Genomic DNA, 15,747 nt, shown 5'->3' with positions numbered 1-15,747 from the left:
GGTGTTAGGCTAAATATTGAATAAAATATAATACAGGTTGGCACTATTAAAGCAAAAGCTCTATACTGATCACTGATGGCAGTATAATCTATTCATCTGTTTCAACCTGGCTGCAATCTATATGCATCAGTTTTACATCTTGAGTTAACCAGAGTAACCCTGTCTCCTTCCAGGGACAAAATGTAGCCCTGTGCTTCATGAGGCTCCATATTAATCTCTTTTTTTTTATCATATAATAGAATCGATCTGATGTCTCCCAGTCATGCCACAACAATTGACTGGGTATTTGATCATTTTTCAAAGGAATCTATGGAACATTTCAGCATAAAGCTCTCTGAGGAATGTATTACGTTTTATTATGTTTATTATGTAATTATATTCAATTGTATAAAGGAATGTAGCATTTTTTGTAAAAAAAAAAAAAAAAATAGGCCCAACAATGTACCAAATACAAGCACACACACATGTCTTTCCAGATACACTGTATTTTGGGCTGTCACAGTTTTGTCTCTTCTTCTGCTTACAGAAACACAATTGCTTATAAGATGATAAATGAGATAACCTTTAAAAAACCTCACATATAAATATATCTACCAACTGAACTGATCAAAACACTCCCTAATTCTTTTAGGAAATTCAGAAGTGTTATTTCAATGACAGCATCAATTCTCGCAGACTTTGGGAATTGTAGTTTTACAGTGCAGCTCTCAATTAAATAACTTTGTACAGTGCAAGAAGACCTCAATCAACAGACAAATTAAACATTTCAGATATTTTGAAGGATATTTTTTGTAGATATTATGTTCTGATTCATGATTCGTTACAACAATAATCAAATGTTGCACTATTTAAAGTAAGAGAAATCTACTTTTGCAACCAGAACAACATTCTCATGTCAACAGTTAGTATCCAAGTAAATCACTGAGTAATAATTAGATTAGAGTAATAATTGTTAAGGAAATGGTAACAGAACAACATATACTCTAATGTTGAATGATTACAGAAAGACTTTAAATTATTAGTGTTAATTAAAATGTAGAATTATGTTGACCTTCATCAAGATGTGTTTTAAATATTTTTACATTACTTTAAAACATTAACTAATGTTTCCAAAAAATATTTGTATATGTTAAGGTCATTAAACACAACTTGGATGAGCAGAGCTTCTCTTTAGGCCACAATGGGGAAAAAACTTTCTTCCGATCTTAAGTTAAAAATTTTGAAAATTATTCGTTAATGAGACACCATAAAGAGTAAAATATCAATAGTTTGTTAAAAAAGTTCATGAAAACCTCATAAACGTATTTTTTCAGCAAAAATGTCAGTAACTGCAGTAACTGCATGTGAATCACTATGGTTCACATGCGACGGTAGACGTGCAGAACGTTGTTGCACTGCGGGCAGGAATGCTGCACATCCTTGCAAGCACCCACGCAGAACGGGATCAAACAGCAAGGCCAACACCTGGACAAGGAATATGATCAAAAAGACAAAACAATAATAGTAAGACCACTCGACTCAAAAAAAGTTAACTCAATCGAAAGTGTGCAGTATTTATCTGTATTCTCCATTTAGTGCAAAAATCAGAAAATGGTCTGTTATCCCAACTTTCGTTTTGGTTTAATAAAAATAAATAAAAAAGCTAGTGTATTTTTTGGTTTGTTTGTTTTAAACAAAAAAGCAAACTGCCTGAACGTACATGGACCGAAGGCGTAAAGAAAAGTGCTAAACAAACAAGGAGTGAATCCAGGGGTGGAAATTAAACATTTTCTCCACCAGCCAGTAGCTGGTAGAGAACATTTTTTACCAGCCACTCAGACATTTCACCAGCCACTGTTTTTTTTTTTTTTTCTTCCTTCGGTCACCAGCCCCACCAGTACAAGCAAATTATATAAAATATATGATTTATTCTTAACCCTATAAAATCTAATTTACTGACAATAAGTCTACCATAAATATGTACATATATAGATTAATTTAACATAAACCATGGATACCTTAACAAAGGTGAAGTGCAATAAGTTCACTTGAAGTAATTACTAACAGCAAACTTTAACTACACAACCCTAACATTCTTGCAATCATTTCCTATGTTGAACATTTCCACATTTTGGCTACAACTCCCCCAGATAGTATTTAGTTAAGATCTGTCTAGTGATTTTTTTAAACATTGTTAAATGGTACCAAGAGCTGTTTTTCTAACTGTTCTATGTTATCAGGGGGGATAACATCAGGTTACCTCCCTGATGTTACCTATCAGGGAGGGGTAACATCTGGTATCCTGTAACCAGGTGTTTAAAAAGCCGGACACAATATCCAGAAATCTCCTTTGTGTCAAGGCTTAAACAAGATTTTTTTTTTAATATAAAAATACATTCATAAAATACATGTGCAGTCATTTCACTCTTTCGACTTCCGGGTTGTTTATTTGGGTTTTGTTTGTTTCTGTGTTCTGTAATTCCTCTATTATTATTTAGATCAGCTATGTTTTGCTTGACCTTGGTTTGGGGAGGGGCGGGCCAAGGAGAACCAAGGGATTTCATTGGATAAACCCAGTGTCCGTCAATAAAATCTACCAATGGGCTGTGGCGGTTTGTTAAATTATGACAGTATAGGGCCGCCAGATATGGTCTGTACTTCAGACGGTCAGTCCTCCCCTGGACAGACGTTCAACCTGAATGCAGCTTCTTCTTTTTTCTGTTCAAATTGTAAACCTGCCACAGTGGCGGGTGCGTTGCTCCAATTTACACGCCACTTCACACTAATTTCAACCTCTGGCAGTGACTTTATTGGTATTCTTCTTGATGTCAGTTTGGAATAATTGGTTGCACTAATTCATTCTTATTTTTCCTCTCAATTTTCTCCCTACCGTATGAAAGCTGTCAAACTGACCCAGTTTGAGATATCACTGTCCTCCTGTGGCTGCAAGGGCGGCAGCACTGCTAAACCGGTTGGTTAGAAAAGAATACTTCAATACTTCAACTTTTTACTCACCCAATAATAAACAGTGTTCCAACAATGATCCAGGTGAGCATGCCCAATTTGTATTCGGTTGTGCTCACAACGGTGGTCTTACAGTGTGGACACAACATGCTTCCAGGAGCCTCAGTTGGTCTCGCTTGCACCACCACCACAGGGGTTGCTGTCAATAACACTTTGTTAAAAACTCACCACCAACTCTATACATTCTTAAACTTTAGACTCATCTTCAATAAAAAGACACTAACTGAGAAAGTAACTCACCAGGTTGAGTAGTCTGATTTTGCGGTACAGCTTGTTGTTGAGCTAGACGTATAAAAACATTGAACTTGGAGTTAACTGAATGAGGCATAAACTGGACAAGATTTCAGCACATATAAGAAAAGAAACAATGATTGGAGGAAAAGGGGTGAAATTATGTTGAAATGCAGAATAAATAAGATGACCTCTGATCTCTTACCAAGCTGGTTAACCGGTTGTTGATACTGTTGACCAACAGGCTGGGGATATTGCTGATACTGCTGAGCAACAGGCTGGGGATATTGTTGATCAACAGGTTGCTGATACTGCTGGACACCGGACTGGGGATATTGCTGATCAACAGGTTGCTGATACTGCTGGACACCGGACTGGGGATATTGCTGATCAACAGGTTGCTGATACTGCTGGACACCGGACTGGGGATATTGCTGATCAACAGGTTGCTGATACTGCTGGACACCGGACTGGGGATATTGCTGATCAACAGGTTGCTGATACTGCTGAGCATCAGGCTGGGGATATTGCTGGTCGACAGGTTGCTGATACTGCTGAGCAACAGGCTGGGGATATTTCTGGTCATCAGGTTGCTGATACTGCTGAGGAGCAGGCTGAGGATATTTCTGGTCAACAGGTGTAGGTTGATTGATGACCACACTTGAGTCCAATGGCGGACCAGGATATGGCGGCGCTGGGATATCTGCGATGTCTGGAATATTTGTAATATCTGGGATAACTGGAATGTCTGGAATATATGGAATATATGGGATGTCTGGAATATATGGGATGTCTGGAATATATGGAATATCTGCAATGTCTGGAGGAGGTCCTTCACCTATTTCCATTTTACCTGTCAAAAAGGTAAAAAAAGTAAAATAAAATAAAATAACATGACATCAAAGCTGTAAAATATCATATGTCTCCATTCGTTACTCTGATGACTTTCAGTGAGGAGCCAAAATGTGACACCAAGCTTGTAAAGTGCCAAAGAAAAGAAGACGGAAGAAAAGACTGCACGAAAAGTTTTCTGTCAGATTAAAACATTTAAAAGTAATGAAAAAGGAAATAAACACCTTTTATTTACACCCCATCAGGGAGGGGTAACATCAGGTATCCTGCAACCAGAGGTCTAAAAAGCCGGACAAAATATCCAGAAATCTCCTTTGTGGCAAGGCTTAAACAGGATTTTTTTTAAAATATAAAAATACATTCATAAAAAACATGTGCAGTCATTTTACTCTTTCGACTTTCGGGTTGTTTAGTTGGGTTTTGTTTGTTTCTGTGTTCTGTAATTCCTCTATTATTATATAGATCAGCTATTTTGTTTGACCTTGGTTCAGTCCTTTATTAGTTATTTTAGTTTCATCACTATTCTGTGTTATTTCTTATTTTGATTAGATTTGTCTTGTTTTGGGCCTGTATAGTGGCACAGATGGTAAGAAAGGAAGGTTCTAGGTTCAATTCCCAGCCACTATTCTTTATGCATGGAGTTTGCATGCGTGGGTTCTCTCCAGGTACTCTGGCTTCCTCCCACAGTCCAATAACATTACTGTTAGGTTGATTTGTCTCTATAAATCTTCCTTAGGTGTGAGTGTGTGCGTGCATGGTTGTTTGTCCTGTCTGACCCTGTGTTGCCCTGCGATGCACTGGCGACCCCTCGCCCCCTGTGCCTCTCTCCCCTCACATGTGAGATCAGTTTGCCAATCAGCCCGGTTCTTTGTGTCAGCAATCAACCTTCCAGTACCTAAGCTCCTCTCTTTCAGTCACTCCTTGCTGGTTCCTTCCATTACTCCCCTGGTTTCTCCGTACTCTCCACATGTCTCCTTGCCCGGTTTCTTCCTTGGAGTTTTGATTTATGTTGCTGCCCTGGACACCTGTGACTTTGTAGTTTTAGACTTCATCATTTTTTTTCATTAAATCTTTTTCATTATCTACTGCACGCCTTCATGCTTCTGCATTTGCCACCACCATCCACCAAGACAAATAAAACACGTTGTTCCCTGCAGTGTTGTAAAAGTAATGTTCCCCTTGAAATTGTTTTCAAATTTTCCATGTCCATAAATTTATTTAAAAATGCTACAATATAAACTTAGAATTGTTTTTATTAGGGTATAATGTAATAAACCACAAAGTTGTGAGCAGGATAAACCAAGAGGAAGGAAAAGAAAGAACGAATACAGAACCAAATCAGCAAAACGAAACTTATGAAGCTATTAAAATCTTCAGGAATCTTATGTTGTGTAAGATATTTCAGAAAATAACACTGAAACACTTGTGAGTTTCTTTATCTTGCTGTAATCTCTAAAATATGTTTCTTCATATTTTTAACATCAAATCACTCACCTCTTTCCCACAGTTTTCACAGTTCAACTACTGCAGAGGATTTATAGTCATTGTTAAAAGTCAGTGTTGAGCATCAAGCGATGAAGGAAATTTACGTCAACATGGAACCTGACAAGCCTGTTTACCAAATTCCTTCATCTAAGCACAAAGGGAGAATGCAGACAAATGTACTATGTATTTAATCAAATTTTAAAATTTTACATATTCAGACTTTTTATTTTTCTGTTATTTTTCATCACGGTTCAAGCAGTTCCAAAAATAATTTCTACCTAGGTGTCATTGTATATCTGGCAATCCTGAATGGTTCACTGCTGGCTGCCTTCAGTTCACACTGTGAGACTTCTATTCATTTTACACATGGAAAGAGGAAACTTAATGTTGCTATAATAAAAATGTCATCAGCCTCTTCTGAAATCAAACTGACCGATATGGCAGGGTTTAAAAAGACAAAGAGCAGGCAGAAGGCTGATATTAAGGCAAACCAGATACAGCATTTGAAGCATGCTGAAGGCCAGCAAACAAAAGACTCAGAGAGTAGATGTAGTAATGGTGAGTAAGCTGTCAAAGTATTGGGTACAGGGTGGAAGATTTCACTGAAACAAGATTTTGTCCTCAAGAAAGCATGAAACAGTAGGAGGTTTCAGTGTTGATTCAACAACAAGGAAGAGACTGAACAAAAGTAGTATTGTTTTGCTTGTGAGTGCAAATTCTGGAAAGGAAGTGATGTTAGGGCTTATCTTTCTCTCTGACTCACAAAAGCCTCATGAGGCATTTGTATGAGGCCTAAACACGTCTATTTAAACATATGAGGGAAGGTGAAAAACCGTTATTATTCCTATTAGTATATATTGTTATTGTTGATGATAATGTGTATTTGACACTACTATTTTATTGTTTTCATGCTTTAGTTGTGCTGTTCTTAAACTTGTGGAGCTATAAAAACAAAACAAAAAAATCCCTGATGAGATGAGGTCTACAGATATCTATTTAAACATGTTTAACATTTTCTGGCACATTAGCAGTGGATTCACAATGTGAATGAATTGAGAACTTGCAGCAATGAGCGTCACGGGGAGAAGAAAAGAGGCCAACCTGATTTTGACGACAAAGAAAGGAAAGTATTTGAAACCGAAAGAAAAATGAAAGAGGAGAATAAAAAGGGCAGATCGTTTTACAGGTGTAGATTTACTGACCACATACAGTAGATAGATGACAATGGTGACCATTTTTCTAAAATGTGTCGTACAAAAGGGATATAAGGACCAAATGTGAATGTGCTTGAACAAGATGAGTATGTATTCATTGTGAAAGACAATGATGTACCGGATGAGCTAACATTTTCTGTGGCGCTAATAAGTTGAGATGAAAATGCTAATTGATTCTGGTTCTACAAGTAATGTAATGGGGTAAAATATGAGGGAAAAACTGACACTGAAAAGGTGGTGTCATTCATATGTACTCAAAGAGCAGAGGAATTTGTATTTCCTTGTTGGTAAAATGGACAACAGCTGAAAGGTGAAATATATGTACGAAACATATATTCCAGCCTGATGAGACAAATAAAAGCAAGTTTATATGACCTTTAGTCTGCACACCTTCCCATGCATTGCCTACCTGTTTCGCCAGGGAGTGGGGTTGACACAAAGTGAAAAATAATACTCTTTATCAAAACTGACAAGTTGTTAAGCAGGTTTGTGGAGAAACTTTGCAAGTTGCTTTCTCGAAAAAAAAAAAAATAAAACAATTGACTGGAGAGAGCCAGTTGCATTTTTTCTCATTATAGAGGCATTTAGCAAATAAAAATAATTTTGGTAATTCTAACTGACCTAAAACAAGAAAGGTTTGGCCAGTTCTCTTGCTCAAGTCACCACAGGATCTTCAACCAAGGCAGAAAAGTGAAAGTGAAAGAGCAATTTTTTTTGAAGGTGAGTACTACAATATTTAATTTGACATCACATGCATCTTACTAGCTTTATTGTGCGATCTCTCATTTCCCCTGTATGCTTCTTGGAGCACTTCTGGGGTTCGCAGCTGCGCAGAGCTGCTTGTTGTGTAAATAGTGGTGATCAGGAATGCCTTGGAACAGAGATGCATGCAGACTAAATCCGTGTTTAGATGTTCTGATTTTGCAGAACAGTGTTCAAGATGCGGGGTTAGAATCACCCAGCTGAAACGCCCACCTTGCTGCGGCACGTCCACAACCTCAGCATCTCGACTCTCGAGGTGTTTTGGCCGAGCAGAAAGCATCTGTTTTTCCCGAAATATCCTGGAATTACACTCTGACTCTAATGTGAAAGAGGCAAAGCTGCTGCCAACGTGTAAAGCAGTGAGTCAGTTTCATTACAATGTGGTGAATGCAAGGATTGTTGACGGGTACTAATAGTAAAAAGGAATTCAAACAAGAAAAAAATCCAAAGCAGTCTAAGATTGTGGATCTTGTTGAACCTGTCAAGCTATTTTTATAAGACTTCCTGTTTGCACATTGTGATCTGTTTGAAATGCTTCTCCAGACTGAAAAGCTTTTTTTTGCCACATAGAGTTTGTTCATTTGTAGAGCAAATTCATGGCCACTGCTCTTTCAAAATGACATAAAATGACTGAGACACATGCAAGCATTACAGTTGTAAGAAACATATACTTGCTTTTGCTTTATGTTAAGTGATGACATGCAAAACTGCATTTACAGATGCATCTCTATGAATTTGAATGTCATTTAAAAGGTAAATTGCTTCCGTATCTCAATTCAAGGGAAACTGTTACACACAATGATAAGTATGTATAATACTTGCTTAAAGATTATCGTCAGAGACTTTTAATCTGACAAAAAAATATCATCAGAATATATATATGTATAATTAAATGTTGATAGAAAAATTCTAGAGGTATTTTTAAATTAAGAAGCCAAAACACAAGACTATCAATTCATGTTCATTTCATTCTTAATCTCTATGTTTTAGATTTTCTCACCTACAGATGAATTTGTTGAATGTCTTGAAAAGTAGTAAGGAGGAAGCACGACGACCAGAACGACCTATTTATCCGTCTCTAGGTAATGAATAAATGTGAAACAAACTGTGTTGACGTGTAGGTGGAGCAAGATAGAAAGTAGGCAGAAGAAGGTGGGAAACATAACTTCATTAAAAAACTGCAATAAAACATCTGCTGGATGCCAGTTGAATTTAAAATTCAACTAGAAGAAACAGGAGCAAGAGACAAAACAAAAATAATTTATTGAAAAAGACTTTTAAACCTAAACAGACTACACACAACTGGTAAACAATTTGAGGTGATAAAAAAAAATGAAACAGAAAGGGAAACTTTGTTGTTTTTTTCAGAACTAAAAATGTCAAAAACGTCTCACTATTATAAATGGGACCTTCAAAAAATTTAACATGGCCCGAGCCCATTGACATTGTGTCCAAGTCAAAGTAAACCCTATATATTATTTTAAACTGAAACCAGTAGGTACTTCAAAACGTTTGACTTTGCACCCAGGTTGATTAGATCTTTTTTTTCTTTGTTCGTTTAATGCTAGTGAAATGGAGGCAAGCAGTCTGTAGCTAAGCTAACTATGCTAAATGGTTGATAATGTCACACAATCTACCCACCTCTCCTGCAGAAAAACTGGGCTACAAATTGACACTTGTCTTTTTTCTCCCTCTCCTTTTGAAAACCTGATTTTATTGTTTTTCTTGGCAGCATTGTCTTGTTCTGACTGGTGCTGAACATCGTCACCATCAAGCGTGCTAAGCAGGAACGAACCAAAGAGGGTGGGGGGCAGGTTCAGTGCAAATATGGATGTGTGCTCTTTGGTATGGAAGTGATAATATTTATTTTTTTACTGCTACAAACACAATATGATTAATTTTGTAGTTGACAGGGCCCCAATTTGTTTCTATTTCTATGAAGAAAAAAATATTTTGTGTGGTCAGGGGTCCTTGGAATTATCCTAACTGGTTTTCAGACACTGACTCGGATGATGGGCGAAATTCAGATGGAGGTCTGGAAGTGGATTTCTCCAGTTCAAAACAGGGCGAAATGGATCACAACGAGTATGTTAATACCCTAAATAGGCTGGAACAGACTAGGTATCTTGAAAACATCTCTAAGATGAAGATATCTCTAATTATATCTGTCTTAAATTTATCTTTAGATAGTTGTTTAATAGATTTGACTTGTGCAAATTAAATTACAGATATCTTGAAAGCACATAATGACTAGGCAAAAACAAAATTAGAAATATTTGGAATTATAAGTTTTGCTTGTCCAAAATCCTTATAGGATATTTCCAAATGAAGAGAAATCTTTAATTAAACAGATTGTCTATGTGGGATATGAATTAGCATTTTGACTCGTCAGAATGACATTATTGGTATCTTGAATTTGCACTCTGTCAAGTCAAAACATCTTTTGTAGCATTTTGGAAGTTCAATAAAAAATAAAAATAAAATAAATGGTTTGAAAGTGCTTTATTTTCAGCTTAGGAATGGGTTGACAATGGCACTTTTATTTTTTCAAACCTTTGTCTTCATCGGAAGTGAATAAAGAGGAAATTCTTTGCAGATTTCTGAAGCAGTCTTAAATTGCATGAAATTTTGCATTCTCGTTATATCCAATACTTCTACACTCCTGAGCTGAGTATTGGAGTTTAGTACTTTGTAAACCACTTTTTTATTCTTCATATATCCATTTTCTTTGCAACCAGAGGACCCACGTATTCTGAATACAAAGAGAGTGGGTGTTGCATCTGGCCACTTGATAGTGACATCCAGCCATAATGTAAAATTTTAAATGTCTGAAAAAACTACAACTATTCTTTTTCTCTTGTTGACATGATTTTTCTTATGGTGTTAGGCTAAATATTAAATGAAGTAAATTGTAGTTTGGGGCTACTAAAACAAAAGCTCTATACTGATCACTGATGACAGGATTATCTATTTATTTGCTTCAACCTGGCTGCAATCTTACATGCATCAGTTTTACATCTTCAGTTAACCAGAGTAACCCTGTCTCCTTCCAGGGACAAAATGTAGCCCTGTGCCTCATGAGGCTCCATATTAATATCTTTTTTTTTTTTTTTATCACATAACAGAATCGATCTGATGTCTGCCAGTCATGCCACAACAATTGACTGAGTAGTTGATCATTTTTCAAAGGAATGCATGGAACATTTCAGCATAAAGCTCTCTGAGGAATGTATTATGTTTCATTATGTTTATTATGTCATTACATTTAGTCGTATAAAGTAATGTAATATTTTTATGGTAAAACATGTGTCCAATACAAGCCCACATACACACACAGGTCTTTCCAGGTAAACACTACAGTTTACAAGTTTTTGGCTGTCACAGTTTTGTCTCTTCTACTTAAAGAAACAAAATTTCTAATGAGAAGATGAACAATATTATCTTTAAACAAAATCACACAAGGCAAGAGTCTTCAGTTAACTTGACAAAGGCAGAGCCTAGTTTTGGACTATAAGGGGTGATATGTCAGTCACTCTATGTATTTACCAATGATGAACTGATCAAGACACTCCCTAAAAAATTTTTTAGGAAGTTCAGAGGTGTTATTTCTATGACAGCGTCAATTCTTGCAGACTTTGGGAATTGTAGTAATACAGTGCAGCTCTCCAATAGGCTCAAAAAGAACTTTGTACAGTGTAGGAAGACCTTAATGAATAGAGCCAAAAAAATTTCAGTAGCTGCATGATTGACCACTGTGGTTCACATGCGACGGTAGACGTGCAGAACGTTGTTGCACTGCGGGCAGGAATGCTGCACATCCTTGCAAGCACCCACGAAAAACGGGATCAAACAGCAAGGCCAACACCTGGACAAGGAATATGATCAAAAAAGACAAATCAATAATAGTAAGACCACTCGACTCAAAAAAAGTTAATTCAATCGAAACTGTGCAGTATTTATCTGTATTCTCCATTTAGTGCAAAAATCAGAAAATGGTCTGTTATCCCATCTTTCGTTTTGGTTTAATAAAAATAAATAAAAAAGCTAGTGTATTTTTTTGTTTGTTTGTTTTAAACAAAAAAGCAAAGTGCCTGAACGTACATGGACCAAAGGCGTAAAGAAAAGTGCTAAACAAACAAGGAGTGAATCCAGGGGTGGAAATTAAACATTTTCTCCACCAGCCACAGTAGCTGGTAGAGAACATTTTTTACCAGCCACTCAGACATTTCACCAGCCACTGTTTTTTTTTTTTTTCTTCCTTCGGTCACTAACCCCACCAGTACAAGCAAATTATATAAAATATATGATTTATTCTTAACCCTATAAAATCTAATTTACTGACAATAAGTCTACCATACATATGTACATATATAGATTAATTTAACATAAAGCATGGATACCTTAACAAAGGTGTAGTGCAATAAGTTCACTTGAAGTAATTACTAACAGCAAACTTTAACTACACAACCCTAACATTCTTGCAATCATTTCCTATGTCAAACATTTCCACATTTTGGCTACAACTCCCCCAGATAGTGATCTAGTAATTTTTTTAAACATTTTTAAATGGTACCAAAAGCTGTTTTTCTAACTGTTCTACGTGTTTCCCCTTACTTATTACGTTTTCTATTGAAATTCACAATTATTCTTATTATTAAAATATCTCAGAATTCTTCATTATTAATTCCACAGGCCATCATTATTTCTGTCATTCAAGTATTTTTCTGACTGCCTGCTAGCTTAGTGTAGCTTCCCCCTCCCAGACACACACCTGCCCTCCTCCCTGCATGAATATTTTCACTCCTAACTGGGCAGCTAATCTGAACTCTTCCTCATTGTGTCCGGTCACAATCTCTCTCATCATCCTCCTTCGACAACGAAGATAATGAATCCCCTGAATAGCTAATTCTCCTCCTTCTCTGCTCCTCAATCTTCTCCAGCAGCTGAAGTTTGTGTGGTAAACTTATCGGTTAGTTTGACACATTTTTTTGAATGTGCTTATGCACTTTTTAGCTTTTGTTGTCGTGGTTTCTCTTACCCGCCCCTTCTCGTATCCGCTCACTTTTCTCGGACTCCGGTTAGCTGAAATAGCGGTATTTATAACCGTAGAAGGGAGGGGCGGGCCAAGGAGAACCAAGGGATTTCATTGGATAAACCCAGTGTCCGTCAGTAAAATCTACCAATGGGCTGTGGCGGTTTGTTAAATTATGACAGTATAGGGCCGCCAGATATGGTCTGTACTTCAGACGGTCAGTCCTCCCCTGGACAGACGTTCAACCTGAATGCAGCTTCTTTTTTTTCTGTTCAAATTGTAAACCTGCCACAGTGGCGGGTGCGTTGCTCCAATTTACACGCCACTTCACACTAATTTCAACCCCTGGCATTGACTTTATTGGTATTCTTCTTGAGGTCAGTTTGGAATAATTGGTTGCACTAATTCATTCTTATTTTTCCTCTCAATTTTCTCCCTACCGTATGAAAGCTGTCAAACTGACCCAGTTTGAGATATCACTGTCCTCCTGTGGCTGCAAAGGCGGCAGCACTGCTAAACCGGTTGGTTAGAAAAGAATACTTCAATACTTCAACTTTTTACTCACCCAATAAAAAACAATGCTCCAACAATGATCCAGGTGAGCATGCCCAATTTGTATTCGGTTGTGCTCACAACGGTGGTCTTACAGTGTGGACACAACATGCTTCCAGGAGCCTCAGTTGGTCTCGCTTGCACCACCACCACAGGGGTTGCTGTCAATAACACTTTGTTAAAAACTCACCACCAACTCTATACATTCTTAAACTTTAGACTCATCTTCAATAAAAAGACACTAACTGAGAAAGTAACTCACCAGGTTGAGTAGTCTGATTTTGCTGTACAACTATTTGTTGAGGAGCAGGTTGCTGATGCTGCTGAGCAACAGGCTGGGGATATTGCTGAGCAACAGGTTGCTGATACTGAGGAACAGCAAGCTGTTGGGCCGCACCGGAGTTCAGTGGTGGACCAGGATATGGCTGAGCTAAAATTTCTGGAGTAGCTGCAGTATATGGAGGAGGTCCATCACCTTTTTCCATTTTATCTTAAAAAAGTAAAAAAAATCATGATAGCAAAGTTGTAAAATATCAAATGTCTCCATCAGTTCTTCTGATGCATTTAAGTGAGGAACTAAAATGTGACACCAAGCCTGTCAAGGGCCGAAGATAAGAGGGAGGAAAAGAATGCATGAAAAGTTGTCTGTCAGGTTGGAACATTTAAAAGTAACTCTTGACTTCTTCCCTGAAAAATACTCATTGCATACATAATGCAGCATTTATACTTACTCTGTAAGAGGATGATCCGACAAAAATAGAACATGAGACACTGATTTATAGTGGGTTGGTGCTTATATACACCGGGGGTCAACAAAATCTTCCAGGGGGCCACAAATGTCCCCTGGGCCACACTTTGAACACCCCTGGTGTAAAATATACAGTACAGACCAAAAGTTTGGACACAGCTTCTAATTCAATGGGTTTTCTTTATTTTCATGACTATTTATAAGGCAAGAAATCCCACTTATTAACCTGACAGGACACACCTATGAAGTGAAAACCATTTCAGGTGACGACCTCTTGAAGCTCATCAAGAAAATGCAGAGTGTGTGCAAAGCAGTAATCACAGCAAAAGGTTGCTACTTTGAAGAAACTAGAATATAAGGGGTATTTTCAGTTGTTTTACACTTTTTTGTTTAGTGCATATTTCCACATGTGTTATTCATAGTTTTGATGCCTTCAGTGTGAATCTACAATGTCAATAGTCATGAAAATAAAGGAAACTCATCGAATTAAAAGGTGTGTCCAAACGTTTGGTCTGTACTGTATATATATATATATATATATATATATATATATATATATATATATATATATATATATACATATGCACCAACATATTCTATGTTATATTCTGAGGAAATGTACAATGGTGTAAAAGGTTTTAGAGCTACATAAGATTAAACCAGCATCTTGTCAGGATGCCAGCATCTTACCTCAAACTGGTTCGGAGCAGAAAACATCTGTTTTACCCAAAGTATGTACATTGTGATAAGGGTTACTGATAATAAAGAGGAAGGCGCCTGAAAAGAAACCAAATAGCCAAAGATTGCTGACCTTTTGAACCAGTCCACATTAAAAAGAAGTCACCTTTTGTTTAAACATTGTCATCTGTTTACACACTACTCCCAACGCTTCTCCAGACTAAAAAAGGCTTTTGTTTGCCACCTTGATTTGGTTCCAGAGCTACAATATGACCATTACTCTTTCAATATCACACCAAAAACGACTGACGCACTTTCCACCACTATATCTGTAAGAAACATATACTTGCTTTTACTCTATATTAGCTGTAAACTCCATTTACAGGTCCTTCTGAGGGAATCTAAATATTATAGAAAAGTTACATTTTTTCAGTATTTCTTTCAAGTGAAACTGATAAATGTAGACTAATATTTTCAAACCTTTATTTCTGTTTATTATAATGAATTATTTTCACTTAGAACTAATAAAAAAAAGATATTTAATCTAAGAATATTACATTAGACAAATAAACAAAAGCATTTTTGATACACCAATGTGAGTTTAATAAAAAAATTTAAAAACCTGCTTAAAGGTTGCTGTTTTTAAAAAGTACTTTAGCCTGAAAAACAATTCTCACTGGAGCGCATACGAGAAGAACCTGTACTTTATAATAAACATTGAAAGAAACCAGCAAAACCGGTTTCCTTCAGCTTTACTAAGAAACTGATCAAGTCTGTGCTTTTCATAGGAATCTGAAATTAAAAAGGCAACATAATGTATTATTGAGATTTTAATAATACTACAAATTTTCTTCACTATCTGTACATGTTTTAGATTTTCTCACCCACAGAAGGATTTGCTGAGTGCCTGGAAATCCGATCAGGTAGATGTACAATAGCCACACCGCCTTAGTGTCATCTGACACTGGACAACGATGAGATGTGAAACCAACTCTACCGGACCAAAGGTGGAGCAACAGAGCAGGTGGGAGGAAGTAAGTCAGAAACAAAGCTTGTTAAAAAAAGATTGTTATCCTCTGGAAACATGTTGCTGCCCAGTGTAAATTTGAAACGACGAGTAGACTGATTTACTTTAGTTTTATTTGGATTTTTCTTGGCAATCCGTAAGGTTGGGTATACTTCTTAAAATC

The 15,747-nt window shown here is 36.8% G+C and overlaps 1 protein-coding gene and 1 long non-coding RNA gene across 3 annotated transcripts; both read right to left on the bottom strand.

Annotated features, from left to right (window-relative positions):
- Nucleotides 1-465: 465 nt before the first annotated feature.
- Nucleotides 466-8,630, bottom strand: LOC111608536 (cell death-inducing p53-target protein 1 homolog). Of its 2 annotated transcripts, none has more exons than XM_023333320.1 (5): nucleotides 8,552-8,630; nucleotides 3,440-4,087; nucleotides 3,244-3,285; nucleotides 2,995-3,142; nucleotides 466-1,464 (listed from the first exon to the last, which is right to left on the bottom strand). In XM_023333320.1, the coding sequence occupies exons 2-5, from the start codon at nucleotides 4,080-4,082 to the stop codon at nucleotides 1,359-1,361; spliced, it is 939 nt and encodes a 312-aa protein (XP_023189088.1). In that variant the 5' UTR covers nucleotides 4,083-4,087; nucleotides 8,552-8,630; the 3' UTR covers nucleotides 466-1,358. The 2 variants fall into 2 exon arrangements, with proteins under 2 accessions (XP_023189088.1, XP_023189087.1); XM_023333319.1 differs by having other exon boundaries at nucleotides 8,548-8,629.
- A 1,467-nt stretch (nucleotides 8,631-10,097) lies between these two features.
- LOC111608574 lies at nucleotides 10,098-15,509 on the bottom strand. The gene is made up of 4 exons (XR_002752744.1): nucleotides 15,442-15,509; nucleotides 13,394-13,621; nucleotides 13,145-13,292; nucleotides 10,098-11,412 (listed from the first exon to the last, which is right to left on the bottom strand). It is a non-coding gene; the product is annotated as an uncharacterized LOC111608574 (long non-coding RNA).
- Between the last annotated feature and the right edge of the window lie 238 nt (nucleotides 15,510-15,747).

This window comes from Xiphophorus maculatus, chromosome 5 (assembly GCF_002775205.1).
Source record: "Xiphophorus maculatus strain JP 163 A chromosome 5, X_maculatus-5.0-male, whole genome shotgun sequence".
In the NCBI taxonomy this organism is placed as follows: Eukaryota; Metazoa; Chordata; class Actinopteri; order Cyprinodontiformes; family Poeciliidae; genus Xiphophorus; species Xiphophorus maculatus.
This window is presented reverse-complemented; position numbering and strand designations above follow the sequence as displayed.

Excerpts from the sequence above, each read along its gene's own strand:
- LOC111608536 (XM_023333320.1), bottom strand. The coding sequence starts at position 4,082 with ATGGAAATAGGTGAAGGACCTCCTCCAGACATTGCAGATATTCCATAT. Across the intron at positions 3,143-3,243 it reads AAATCAGACTACTCAACCTG|CAACCCCTGTGGTGGTGGTG; the intron begins GTGAGTTACTTT and ends TGTTATTGACAG. Across the intron at positions 1,465-2,994 it reads GGAACACTGTTTATTATTGG|GTGTTGGCCTTGCTGTTTGA; the intron begins GTGAGTAAAAAG and ends TTCCTTGTCCAG.